The sequence below is a fragment of the Bos indicus genome, chromosome 15, assembly GCF_029378745.1.
Source record: "Bos indicus isolate NIAB-ARS_2022 breed Sahiwal x Tharparkar chromosome 15, NIAB-ARS_B.indTharparkar_mat_pri_1.0, whole genome shotgun sequence".
In the NCBI taxonomy this organism is placed as follows: domain Eukaryota; kingdom Metazoa; phylum Chordata; class Mammalia; order Artiodactyla; family Bovidae; genus Bos; species Bos indicus.
The window spans coordinates 22,750,185-22,764,046 of record NC_091774.1 but is presented as its reverse complement, the minus strand read 5'-3'; the positions used below and the strand labels follow the sequence as shown (position 1 = coordinate 22,764,046).

Genomic DNA, 13,862 nt, shown 5'->3' with positions numbered 1-13,862 from the left:
AGAAGTCCCGAGGATTCCCAAAGAAGGGTTTCCAGGACACTCTAGAAGTCCTCAGAGGTAGAACGGGAGGCAAAAGGACCTCTTTCCGTCCTGGAAAAGAAGTGGGTCAGGCTAAGCCGAAAAGCAAGCCCAGAACCAAAAGGAGAAGACTCGGGAACTGGATGTAGAAAGATAAGACTTTTCTGTCTGGAGCTTTCCGGACTCAATTAGAGGGTGTCCCAATGTGGTTACCGTGGTAACCGGCGTCGCGTTTTGTCAAGAAACCAAAGGAAGAGGTAGGTTCGCCGACCTCTGGAAAAATTAAATTTCCCATTTAGTCTAATCTTAATGTAGTATTTGGAGAATCCTCCTCATTCTGTGGATGCTGTGAGATACGTCTCCATTGACGGAGGGGGCTTAGAGAGAGGTTATATCAAGTGGTATAGAGAATATTATTCTTGGCAGGTGTTCCAGCCTCTCCGTATTAGCTTACTTAATCCTCACGATAACCCTATGAGATAGGTATTATCGCCTCCATTTCGAGGAGAATAAACTGAGGCACATGTGTAAATTAATTTCTCAAGATCACACAGCTAGTAAATGATAGAGCTAAGAGTGGAATCTCGGCATTCTGGCTGCAGAGTCCATGCTTTTAACTCCTAAACTATGCTGAGGATTGAGAAAGTCTCATGTGACCCTCAACCCACAGCACACTTCTAGCAAATTCAGGCCCCAGTTAGCATATACCCGGGTGCTGAAACAAGAAAATCCCAAGAAATCCAAATTTTAAATGACCTCTCAAGCGGAGAAGGCACTGGCGACCCACTCCAGTACTCTTGCCTGGAAAATCCCATGGACGGAGGAGCCTAGTAGGCTGCAGTCCATGGGGTCGCGAAGAGTCGGACACGACTGAGCGACTTCACTTTGACTTTTCACTTTCATGCACTGGAGAAGGAAATGGCAACCCACTCCAGTGTTCTTGCCTGGAGAATCCCATGGACAGAGAAGCCTAGTGGGCTGCAGTCTACGGGGTCGCACAGAGTCGGACACGACTGAAGCGACTTAGCAGCAGCAGCAAGGCTTGTGATGGTCTATGCAGAGGTTAAGGACTTACTATCTGAGAGAGCATCTTGAGAATGTAAGAAAGGGTACTAAATAGAGTATAAGGAAAAGATAAAACAGTGCTGATCCATAATCTTTTAGGCACTGGTGTTAAGAATAGCTGTCAACTTCAACAAGACAGCCCCTGAACTGTTCCTCCTCCCCCCAAAGAATAGATTTGAGGGGAGATTTTTTTCTTCCTTAAGTCATGTCTTTCCACAGGCTTAAGAGGCCTATTCATCTCAATCATGGAGTCATCCTCAAAGGGTCTGCTTACCCAGGTTACTCAGTTCTGGAACCTCTTAGATGATCTGGCTGAAAGTAACCCTGAGAGCTATCAGAAGTTCATTCAACAGCAGCTCAAAGAGGGGAAAGAGCTCTGTGCTGCCCCAGAACCACAGCTCTGTCTACAAACCAGGATCCTGGTATGTAGAGTTGGTGCCCAGAGAAAGGGAAGTCCTGATTGAAATGGTCCTGGAATAACCAGACAATGGCTTACCCTTAGCTATTACTACTTCAACATAAGAACATTGAGGGAAACTGTCACTCTGAATAATGGAAAATTGAATGTAATGTGAAAGACAGTGTTGATGGAATAAGAATGGGAATTTCATATTTGACACATTTTGGAGATCCCAAAATCAGTCATTTTTCTGCTAGAATAAAAATCAAAAGTAATGTAATTATTTAATAGAGAATAACATAGTTGGAGATTTTTCAAATAAAGAGAACTTATTTGGTTGGGGAGGTAACTCTGTGATGAGTTACCTTTAGGATATTTTTAAAAATTTTAAAAACTGGATTTTGAGACATGCAAATTTTTTGCTTTCTAGAAACCGAAAGAAAAATTACTTTTTATCAACCTATGTCAGTGGAAAAGGATCCCAGCTCCAGAATCAGCCACTCATCCAGTACCTCTAAGTATTGGCAGACCAGAAGATATATCTGAGACATCAGGTACATAGAATTATGGGAGAGAAAGCACATTTTAAAAATTGGGATGTGGGAATAAGCATGGGCCAGATTTTACGTGGTAAAAAGGCATTACATATTTGGTCATGGTATAGTCAATGAATAATAAGGGCCCATGGGGTTGCAAAGAGTCGGACACAACTGAGCGACTGAACTGAACTGAATAAAGGTACTTTGTGAAAATTGAATACTAATTTCCTAATAATATGAGCTATTTTAATTCATATAAAATGCCAAGAAATTCTCTAATTGGAATTTTATATATATAGCACCATTGTGATTGTCTTTGAAGATACAGAAATAGAATTTATACTTTTCCATCTTTATCAGGATATGACTTAAAATATTACCTGACGATATCATTACTAAAACAAATTGTCTTCATTTCACACCTTCTGAATTACACACACAGATGTTTACACAGTCATCGATGTTGCCTATCATCCTGATGTTCTCCAGGCAGCAGAGAAAGACCAAGTGAAAAAAGATCAACTGATACGGATGGCCATGAGATGCATTGAGGAACAATTCCAATTTACTCTCTCAAACTGTTACTATATTACCAAATTTAGAATAAAAGGAAGCATTCAAAGAATGAAACAAAATCTGATGGGAATCCAAACCAATCCCGCAGACTTAAGAGAGAAAATGAGAAACGGTAAGTTAATGAAATGTAATGGAAAGTGATCTGATTTAAAATGCTTTTTGCTTCTGGTGTACATTTTGCAAACTAGAAGTCGCAATTTTAAAAGATGAGAAATTTAAGATAGAAAAATATAAATATTAGATATTAGAAATATTAGCATGTCCCAACATAGATGCTGGAGAAGGCAATGGTACCCCACTCCAGTACTCTTGCCTGGAAAATCCCATGGACGGTGGAGCCTGGTAGGCTGCAGTCCATGGGGTCGCTAAGAGTTGGACACAGCTGAGCCACCTCACTTTCACTTTCACTTTTCACTTGCATGCGCTGGAGAAGGAAATGGCAACCCACTCGTGTTCTTGCCTGGAGAATCCCAGGGATGGGGGAACCTGGTGGGCTGCCATCTGTGGGGTCACACAGAATCAGACACTACTAAAGCGATTTAGCAGCAGCAGCAGCAGCAACATAGACAGAGGCTTCCCTGATGACTCAGTGGTAAAGGACTCGCCTGCCAATTCAAGAGGCGTGGGTCAGCTCCCCAGGTCAGGAAGATCCCCTGGAGAAGAAAATGGCAACCCACTCCAGTATTCCTGCCTGGGAAATCCCATGGACAGAGAAGCCTGGCAGGCTACAGTCCATAGGGTCTCAAAAGAGTCGGATACAATTTCGTGACTAAACAACAACAACATAGATGGGCCTAGAGATTATCATACAAAGCGAAGTAGATCAGAAGGAGGAAGACAAATACCATATGATATCGCTTATGTGTGGAATCTAAAAAACGACACAAATGAACCTATCTAAGAAACAGGCTCATAAAGAAAAGACTTGTGGTTGCAAGGGAAAGAGAAATGGGCTGGGAATTTGGGATTAGCAGATGCAAACTATTATATATAGGATGAATAAACAACAAGGTCCTATTGTATGGCACAGGAAACTATATTCAATATCCTATGATAAACCATCATGGAAAAGAATATGAAAAACATGTAACTGGGTCTTTTTGCTATTCCACAGATATTAAACACAACCCTGTACATCAACAATACTTCAATAAAATTTTAAAAAATATTAGCATGTCCTTAAAGATAAATCCTGCAAACTTTTAAACCAGATTGTCTGGTTTAAGAATCTTTTCAGATTCCCAAACCAATTTACCTGCAGTTTTGTCTGCCGTCTTGGCTAACACTACCACTGTTACAGCTCAATGCCTGATAGTATTTCATGTTGATTAATTTTGTGATTTCATTTTCCTTTTTTCAAATAAAGAACTAACCCTTGAAAAGATACGAAGCAGTACTGTGAGCACTTCAGATCAGTTTCCTCAACTTCTACTGCCAGAAGACCAAGTTTCAAGTAAAACAGCATGTCTGATAGAAGAGATTTCTAGTACAGAGATTAAAGTGGAGATGAAGAGACCAGCCTATGAATTAAAAATTGTGGCAGATCAGAATGAGAAACCTCTGAAAATTGAATTAAAAGTTGAATTACCTGGTGTTAATTCAGTATCTCTCTGTGACCTTAGTGTTTCTGAGGTAAGCTGAATAGGTAATACTGTAAATTTCTATCAGTCAATAATCACTGTGTTATGCTGCAGTAAAAAAAAAAACTCCACAATCTCAGTGGCTTACAATAATTTGCTCAGGTTACATGTCAACTCATCCTGCTTTGCTCTGTGAGTGCTGCACATTTTAAGATACAAGGTGAAAGAACAATTTTCACTTTAGACAAGTCATTCTGATGGAAGAGGGAAATAGAAATGGTGAAACCATGCAATAGATCCTAAAACTTCCTCTCAGATATGGAATCTATTGCTTATGCTCACATTGTATTGATCAAAGTAAGTCAGAAGGCCAAGTCCTACATCAGTACGGCTGGGAAGAACATTCTTCTCACAAGCAGTCACTGGAAGTTACATAATAAGGATGCATAAATCGTCTTATAAAAGAAAAGCAACAATCTACAGTCTACCACAGTCCACCCTCTTGGTCACAAGTATTTGCTTCTTTTCCCAAGAAAAATATCTCCAATCCCAGTATCAGACTTTGAAGTGCAAGATTTTGCCATCATAATCTGCATTAGACAAAATTTGCATGAACTGCAATGACAAGTTATCTATTTCTGTAACCCCATGCATCAAACAATGTAGAATGGAGACAGAATAACCACAATCCACAGTCTCAATTCAGAAACTGGAAAACTATAAGGCACACAGTAGTTATTGATATTCAGCAATTCTAAAATCCTGGTAGGCAGATAGTACAAGGGTCCCTTTCCTGGAGGTAGAGGATGTTCTTGCTGAGGTCCCTTGACAAGCTTCCTTGATTACCTAGCCTCCTAGTTCCATTATTTTCCATGACTTTTAGCTCCATTCTTTGGGAGGTTTTTTCTCTTTCATAATCTACCTTAGCCATGCCTGAAAAGAGCGTTGAAGACTATGCTGTCATTTGGTGCTGAGGAGCTTACTCAACCTGTTTGCTGCCCATGGAATGTTGAGGCTGAAAGGTTATTTCTCAATTTTATTACTGGTTGAAAATAAAAATTGGTTCCATTTTTCATTCAAGTCTTAAAATTTATGGGCTCTGTATCAGTTCAGTTCAGTCGCTCAGTCGTGTCCAACTCTTTGTGACCCCATGAATTGCAGCACACCAGGCCTCCTTGTCCATCACCAACTCCCGGAGTTCACTCAGACTCACGTCCATCGAGTCAGTGATGCCATCCAGCCATCTCATCCTCTGTCGTCCCCGTCTCCTCCTGCCCCCAGTATTCCCTTTCAATTCTTTATATTCCCTTGCAAATTGAGAACTTTTCTAACTTCATCTTTTTGTAGTACCTTGTTAAATGTAGCCAACAGAACCAACGCATGCAAATAACATTCTATTTTCCCATTTCTGTACCTAAAAACACAAGTTAATGAGGTAGATTGTCTTCCAAATTATTGTGCTAAGGGCGTTATCACCATAAAACATAGATCACCATCTTTCCAGTCTCCAGCAAGTTTTCTTGCTGCTTGCTGGTCAGCCGTGAAGTCAATGCCACATAATTTATAATGGCAGCATCCATCTTCTGGTACTGTTATCAATTCACTTTTAATGCACTGAACAACCACCACCTCAGAATCTCAGGGATTTACAATACCTTTACTGCTCATAAGTGGACCCTCTTCTTATGGAAAAGGAGTGAATAACTGGGAACAATAAACCCATAACAAATTCTAACCAGGAAATACTTTTCTATTTTCATCTTTTAAAATCGCTCTTTATTTTTTTTTAGGATGATATATTGATCGAGGTCTCTGAAAAGTACAGATTATATCTAAACCTTCCAGAATCTGTGGATACTGAAATGACTACAGCAAAATTTATCAAAGAGAAAGCCACTTTAATTGTCACGATGCCATTGGTGTAAGTTAAAAGCATCAAGTATTTGGAGTTTTTTGTGAAAGTCATGTGAATTAGAGGGCCTCCATTATCTGTGAAGAGGTTTATCTTAAAAACTTTTAAGTTTCATTTTCTAGGAGTTTCTTTTGATGGAATGAGATTTTCTCATCAGCTGCTTTTTAAAATTCTTTCTCCTCAAGTAAACTTGGCATTAAGCAGAAACTACCAAAAACAGTACTGCCGTGATATACTTGTTTTGAAGATATTTGTAATGGCCTCAAGTAACTTAAATACCATTTGGGAAAAGTCTGTCTCCAGGTATTATAATATGTAAGAATTCTTTGTTTACTAGTTGAAAACATTTTTGTCTCTAGTAAATTCTTGCATCAGGAATAAATACCAGACTGTGCAAGAAGTTTTTTACTACCAAGATGTACCTTAGCAGTGAAAGCTTCCTCCAGCAGTAAAGATGTAGGACCAGTGTAATGTGTAAACCTTTGCTTCTGTGAACCTCTGTACTTCTATAAAGCAAGCTCTGCCAGGAGTCCAAGCCACCCAGGCCTACCTCCCTTTAATATCAGGTATGGACTTGTCTGTGGATTAGATAAAGCGATGCAGTGACAGTCATTGGGTATTATTACACGTAAGACATAAAATACATCCAACTCTAATTTAAGGCAAAGGGGCTGACTTTGGGACAAGTGCCTTTCTCTTAAGAAAATAACTTTTAAAATACAGAAGTGATGTACTTTTACTCCCATTCATCTATCAGTTCTTTGTTCAATACAGAAGTATGTTTTCCAATTTATATCCAAGTAAGCAACATTCACACCAAACTTTAAACATCCCTTGTCTTTTCTAAATACAAAACACTCTCCTTGTAATTATGTTTCTAATTCAACATAAGGTCTTTAAATAAAGTTCTCATTAATTTTAAAACTTTTAACTTTAGAAACTAAAGTGTGTGATAACAGTAACTGACCTGTGATAATCAGAAATGAGTAATTTTCTTAAACCTGGTGTGGACTTGAATTTTTCTAGCAATAGGATAATTTATAGTTGGAAAGTTTTCTAGAACTGTGATATGCTATACTTATCCTTCAAAAGACCTAGAATACTTTGAGCTTTTCTTCTACAAAATCACTGTCAAACTTAATTTCTATAAGTTCCTATACCTACTTACACAGAAATAGCTGAATCTCTACTCTTGCACTCTCACACTTAGGTGCTACTTACGTCAGGAGTTATGTAATTGTGTACTTATTAATGAGTACAAGATCTAGTATGCTTAACGATAAAATGGTAAACTTACATCCTAGTTTTCCAAAATACCTTCACTTACAACATCTTCACCTCCCCCTCCCTACAAAAAGCAAAACTCTGGTCAGGAAGAGCATCAGCTAATAATGAACAGTTGAGCAGTTTAATCTGAATCTTATCAAGATATTTCTTCTTCAAAACTGAAAACTTTGAGATGAACATGAATTATCCTTGATTTAGATACCAGACTCTTCTACAAACTTGGCTTTAGAGATTAGGAATCAGTAGTAATTATTTTCTCATGTCCTCCAGAGTTTATGCATTACTGAGTGATGAGAATTCCTTACAGCACATTCCTGGGACCACTCGCACTGGTCAACCTCTGTAGTCCAGGCCTTGGGATACTACTTCATTCACAAACCTCAGGAATGGAGTTTATAGCTAGCAGAGCCAGACCACATTTCCTTGCTATGTACCACCTCCTAACAAGAGGGCTCCTTGAGCCTGAAGGTTAGATTATATGCTCCCAAATTCAGAACTTATTTTACCAATTCTATAAACTCAAAATGTATCTGTATTAAGAGCTTACCATGTATATAGCTGTTCCTGGTCTTAAAAAATCTAATGTGAAAAATAATTACCAAAAAATCAAAAATATTAGACAAGACATGTTGAAAACATATAGTTTAATTTTTCAAACAATCTAATTTGAACCAAAACACTATTTCTAAGACTTGTTCATTCCATCTGGTAAGGGAAATAAACTGAATCCAAATTTAGATTATAGCTCAGGTTAATTTTTAACTCAGAACAATTTTTATTAGAATGCAACTTTTAAATTTTTCTCTCAAGGGAACAACAGAGCCATAAACACTACCAAATAATGAATTATCTTTGAAGTTTCATGTATTTGAACCAGATGTGGCTCATACTACTGATGGTCCCTTGTCGTAAGTTTGTTCCTTCTCCATAATCTTCAATTCAAGCTAAAATCACTACTGAAAAGTCAGATTAACGTATTTATTTTCATAATAATACGGCAAGGAAAATATTCCTGGAATATATCGAGTGTCACTTGTGCGCCATGTAATAATGAACATTTAGAAACAGATTCCACATTGAAAGGCCTAAATTTCAGGGAACAGTTCTGCATATTACATTTTATAAGGAGGATCAGATTTGCTAATAGTCATAAACAATTCCAAATTTATTATTAAGTCACATCAATTCCATAGAAAGTCTAGAACTGCAATAATGTTTCTAATTCATTTTTATTATCCTGAATATCACCACCCCCCACCCCCCTACAGAAAGGCAAATTGTAAGAAAATGGAAAATAAATATTTAGGCTGATAAGGTAGCAAACAACCTAAATAATCTTTTTCTCTCTGACAGGATTTTAGGGTTTTCTTATTTTACATGAGACAACATTGGGGTGGAAAAACATAGAACACTTCTTTTTGTACACATTTAACATTTTCCACTTTATCCAAGTAGAAATGACCAGTTTGTTCCAGTCATCATCTTTTATCACTCCAAACTGTCCACTAGTGTATCTCTCCCCTTTTTCTTTTCAGGTACAACTTGATGATAAATGGACTTTGGCACATATCTCACTAGGAACCATATTTACATATATACACTTATTCCATTCCACAGTTACTTGATACAAGTTTTTCAAGTATTTAAGTAATAAATCCTAGTAATTTAGTTCATTTGCAAGTAACCACTAGTTAATTTTACAGGAAAAATTCTACTTTCACAAGTTCACTCTGTTAAATTCTATAAGCATATTCTTTTATTTGAGGCAATTATAGAATTCTGCTCTCACAATGACACATTTAAATAGATACACACACAAATTCTCACTTATACCAAGGAGCTGGTTCATATTTATATCTTCATCTCAAGAGGAGAAAACAACCATTTCTGAATTCATAGAAAAACAACAAAGAACAGCTGGTTGAACAGTCCTATGAAAATGTTGACTTTTAAAGTTTTCTCATATTTTCCTTCAAGTTCTCCATGCTTCTTATCCATGATAAACCAAGATTTATGTAACAGAAAAATTTTAACTAGGTTTAAATTCCAAAATCAAGTTTCAGTTCAAATCCTTTCTCCAAATGAAGTAGTTTTCCTGACTTCTCTTTTCTCAAATCTAATCAAAACATTTGAGTTAATTAAATTTCAAAACCTCAAGGTCTCATCAAGGTTACTTTTATGTGCCTGTCTCAATAGGGAACCACAATTCTACCTCTGCATTTCCAGTGGAAGGACTTACCACCAAAGGGCTATGCCATAGGCCCCTTGACCTGGAGTACACAGCTTAAAATCTGGTGTTTATTAAATGTGCACAATATTGGGATGTATTGGCATTTTAAAAAATTCGTAATGCCCATTACAAATAACTTATCTGGACAGACTCAAAAATAACTGATTAACCTTAAAATAAAAAGAGAACCACCGTTTAATGACATATTAATACCTTGGTAAGAATGAAACAGTGTGACCTAGGCGAGTCTAGACATTCTTGGATTAATTATAACAACATGGTGATAGGTTTTTCAAGGTACTTTCTAAACTCAGCAAGCCACTGGGCTCCAACTGCTCCGTCGACAACCCGATGATCACAACTGAGTGTAACAGACATCATGCTGGCCACATCAAATCTAGAAAAAGATTAAAAAAACATTATTAGGTATTCTAAAAGCAATCACTAGATGTTAGCTAGTAACCAGCCCAAATGCCAGCTCCTAACTTACAATCCCAACCAGGTAACATTATTTTTCTCCTACTCTTCATGGGTTGTACATCTCTAGCTCAAATCAATAGTTTGAAGAAACAGACCAAACAACCATCTGAAGGATACAGGTCAGGAAACAACAGCCCATAGGCCAAATCCCACCAAACACAGATTCACTGGAATACATTTTTGTATTGGCTGTGCCTGCTTTCATACCACAATCGCCGAGTATTTGCAATAGCAACTGTGTGACCCAGAAAAAATAAAATATTTACTAACTGGCTCTTTAAGAAAAATTATGTTGACCCCTGACCTAGAGTAAATAAGACTTCCCATCTCAAATAGCAAAGTAAGAAGAGTTGGTGCCCTGAGAAACTTCACTCTGTGCTTACATCTAGCTCTGTGTGAAGCTCCAGTATGCCATGCCAATAATTATAAAACCTAAGACTCAAAGCCAGGGATACTGTAATGAAAGTAAGTTTACAACTCCCTCTCCATTTTGGCACTTACCCTTTTTCATTATCTGCTGGAACCAGTCTATCCTCTGAAGCACCAATTGCCAAAATACATGCTTGAGGTGGGTTTATAATAGCAGAGAAGTTCTTAATCCCAAACATTCCTAAATTTGAGATCGTAAAAGTGCCACCCTAAAGGGAAAAAAAAAAATTTAAAAACAGATCATGGTAACTGCTTGTCAATATAAATCAGAAAAAATGACAAATGTTTTGTGAAAAGACCTTAAGATGTTTTACTTTAAGAAGGGATTCTTAGCAACATGGATGAACCTAGAGATTATCAAACTAGGCAAGTCAGAAAGAGAAAGACAAATACGGTATCATTTATATGTGCAATATAAAATACGACACAAGTGAACTTATCTACGAAACAGAAATAGACTCTCAGACATAGAGACAGACTCATGGTTGCTAAGGCGGGGGGAGAGTTCAATTGGGAGTTTGGGATTAACAGACACAAACTATTAGATACAGGATGGATATACAACAAGGTCCTACTGTGTAGCACAGGGAACTATATTCAATATCCTGTGACAAACCATAATGGAAAAGAATATGAAAAAGAATGTATGCTGCTGCTGCTGCGTCGCTTCAATCGTGTCCGACTCTCTGCGACCCCATAGACGGCAGCCCACCAGGCTCCCCGTCCCTGGGATTCTCTAGGCAAGAACACTGGAGTGGGTTGCCATTTCCTTCTCCAATGCATGAAAGTGAAAAGTGAGAGTGAAGTCGCTCAGTCGTGTCCGACTCTTCGAGACCCCATGGACTGCAGCCTACCAGGCTCCTCTGTCCATGGGATTTTCCAGGCAAGAGTACTGGAGTGGGGTGCCATTGCTAGACATGTATAACTGAGACACTCTGCTGTACAACAGAAATTAACACATTGTAAATCAAGTATACTTCAATAATATATTTTCTAAAAAAAGGACTCAACTACCATTAAAAAAGGAAAATGGTAAGTATATGAGGTGACAGATACGTTAATTACCTTGTCACGATCACAGAGTATACATATATCAAAACATCAAGTTGTACACCTTATATATACAATTTCTATTTACTAATTACACATAAAGGTGAAAGGGAAAAAAAAAGAAAAGACTGAATGGGGTACACTTTTCTGAAAACACACAACCATAGCAACATGAAGACAAGTCAGTTGTGTGGCTTTTGCACACTACTTAAAAATGTTTTTTTCAGCTTGTGATAGATTACTCAATTTTTCTTTATTTTCAAGACCTTCTGTCAGTGAGAACACAAGGCAGAATCAAAAAGTGGAAAATGCAATAAAAGCAAAGGCCAACTTTAAAAACAATGCAATTCACTAAAATAGCATAGTAACATTCATAAAGTAAATACATAATACCTTACCTGGAACTCATGTGGTTGTAGTTTACCCTCTCGTGCTTTGGTTGCTAAAGAAACAACGTCATTAGCAATGGTTTCCAGTCCTTTTATATGTGCATTAAATACAATAGGTGTGATGAGTCCTGCAGGAGTACTGACTGCAACACTGATATCAACAACATGATTTCTATTTAAAAAGAAAAAAAGAAAAGTAAAACTCAATAATCATCAACTGTTAAGAGTCTGTGTCAGGTTAAGCAAGAATAGCGGTATTCAGTCTGTGTTACTTTTTAGCCAGAGAGATCTTGCCTGGTTTTTCAATTTTGCTATGCCCTCTCTCAGACCTGCACTTTTATTTTTTTAGACTTGCACATTTTAAAAATGAATGAGCAACGTGTCCGTAGATTGGCTTCACTTGTAGTCACTAACTACCCCTTATCGGCACTGACCAACATCATGAACATAATTGGGGAAAAAACATTCAGCATCCAGTGAGAACTGAAAAGAACTCCTTAGATTTACGAGATGAAGAGGACTGGCCAGAGCTTCGTCTGCAAGCAGAGCCTGAGCAGATAAAAGGAAGACTGAAGGGAAAGAACTGCACGGGGGCAGAAACAGGAGTGCTCGCATGGTAGGGAGGTAGTGCTGTCTCAGAACATAAAAGCAGGATTCCTAATCTTTTCTATGCTACAGACACCGTTGCATTTGGGTCCCTTCCAGAATTTTTAAACACAAGAAACAAAATACTTAAAAAAAGAAAAAAGAAAAAAAACCCAAACAAAATATACTGAAATTCAGTTACTGAACTATTCAAAAAACAAAACTGTGATATATGTGCTTCAAAAATCTTGCAGCAGATCTAATTATGGCTATGCTTTTGAAGTAGTGATATATTTTAAGACATCCATAACAACTACAATGCATATGAAAACAACTCGATTTTATTTGGTTATCAGAACAAGTATTAAAACACCTCTTTGATTTGTTCTCTATAATAGGAGAAAATGCTAAATTTCACACTGAAAGTAAAAATCACTTAAGTAATGTCCAACTCTTTGCGACCCCATGAACTATACAGTCCATGGAATTCTCTAGGCCAGAATACTAGAGTGGGTAGCCTTTCCCTGTTCCAGGGGATCTTCCCAACCCAGGGATCAAACCCAGGTCTCCCACATTGTAGGCAGATTCTTTACCAGCTGAGCTACAAGGGAACCCCAAGAATACTGGCATGGGTAGCCTATCCCTTCTCCAGCACATCTTCCTGATTGAGGAATCGAACTGGGGTCTCCTGCAATGCAGGCACATTCTTTACCAACTGAGCTATCAGGGAGCCCAAATATCACAATAAAGATTTTTAAAAAAGAATTATATTCCCCCCCCCAACCAAGTTTCCAAACTCCTGAACTGTATCATGATCTCCATAGGGGTTGTCTGTGTAAGGGCCCCTGCTAAAGTGTTCTGCAATTAAGAAAAAAGTTAACAAATGTTGGCAAGGAAGAAAAGGGTGAGAAAGCATAAATTATAAATTGTTGGTGAGAATGCACTAATAAACTGGTGCAACCACTATAGGAAGAGAGTATGGAGGTTCCCTAAAAAAGTAAAATAGAACTATTATATGATCCGGCTGCGCCGTGCGGCGCGCGCCAAAGCGCCGGCGGCTGCGCCGTGCGGCGCGCGCCAAAGCGCCGGCGGCTGCGCCGTGCGGCGCGCGCCAAAGCGCCGGCGGCTGCGCCGTGCGGCGCGCGCCAAAGCGCCGGCGGCTGCGCCGTGCGGCGCGCGCCAAAGCGCCGGCGGCTGCGCCGTGCGGCGCGCGCCAAAGCGCCGGCGGCTGCGCCGTGCGGCGCGCGCCAAAGCGCCGGCGGCTGCGCCGTGCGGCGCGCGCCAAAGCGCCGGCGGCTGCGCCGGGAGGACCCCATGCCGAA

The 13,862-nt window shown here is 38.8% G+C and overlaps 2 protein-coding genes across 2 annotated transcripts in view; one reads left to right on the top strand and one right to left on the bottom strand.

The window, feature by feature from the left end:
* Positions 1 to 57: 57 nt before the first annotated feature.
* On the top strand, positions 58 to 7,014 carry PIH1D2 (PIH1 domain containing 2). Its single transcript, XM_019975060.2, has 6 exons — positions 58 to 275; positions 1,303 to 1,505; positions 1,914 to 2,037; positions 2,465 to 2,710; positions 3,965 to 4,230; positions 5,969 to 7,014. The coding sequence occupies exons 2-6, from the start codon at positions 1,329 to 1,331 to the stop codon at positions 6,101 to 6,103; spliced, it is 948 nt and encodes a 315-aa protein (XP_019830619.2). The 5' UTR covers positions 58 to 275; positions 1,303 to 1,328; the 3' UTR covers positions 6,104 to 7,014.
* A 1,573-nt stretch (positions 7,015 to 8,587) lies between these two features.
* The window catches only part of DLAT (dihydrolipoamide S-acetyltransferase), a 34,302-nt gene continuing 29,027 nt past the window's right edge, over positions 8,588 to 13,862 (bottom strand). The window contains exons 12-14 of the mRNA XM_019975059.2: positions 11,965 to 12,127; positions 10,589 to 10,725; positions 8,588 to 10,004 (exon numbers count right to left, since the gene is read on the bottom strand). Coding sequence (XP_019830618.2) covers positions 9,875 to 10,004; positions 10,589 to 10,725; positions 11,965 to 12,127 — 430 coding nt within the window. The 3' untranslated portion in view covers positions 8,588 to 9,874. The remainder of the gene's footprint in view (positions 10,005 to 10,588; positions 10,726 to 11,964; positions 12,128 to 13,862) is intronic.

What these genes read in the sequence shown, in the direction of transcription:
- PIH1D2 (XM_019975060.2), top strand. Translation starts at nt 1,329, where the DNA reads ATGGAGTCATCCTCAAAGGGTCTGCTTACCCAGGTTACTCAGTTCTGG. An exon ending in AGATATATCTGAGACATCAG is followed by an intron (nt 2,038 to 2,464) that starts GTACATAGAATT and finishes TTACACACACAG; the next exon opens with ATGTTTACACAGTCATCGAT. An exon ending in AAGAGAGAAAATGAGAAACG is followed by an intron (nt 2,711 to 3,964) that starts GTAAGTTAATGA and finishes TTTCAAATAAAG; the next exon opens with AACTAACCCTTGAAAAGATA.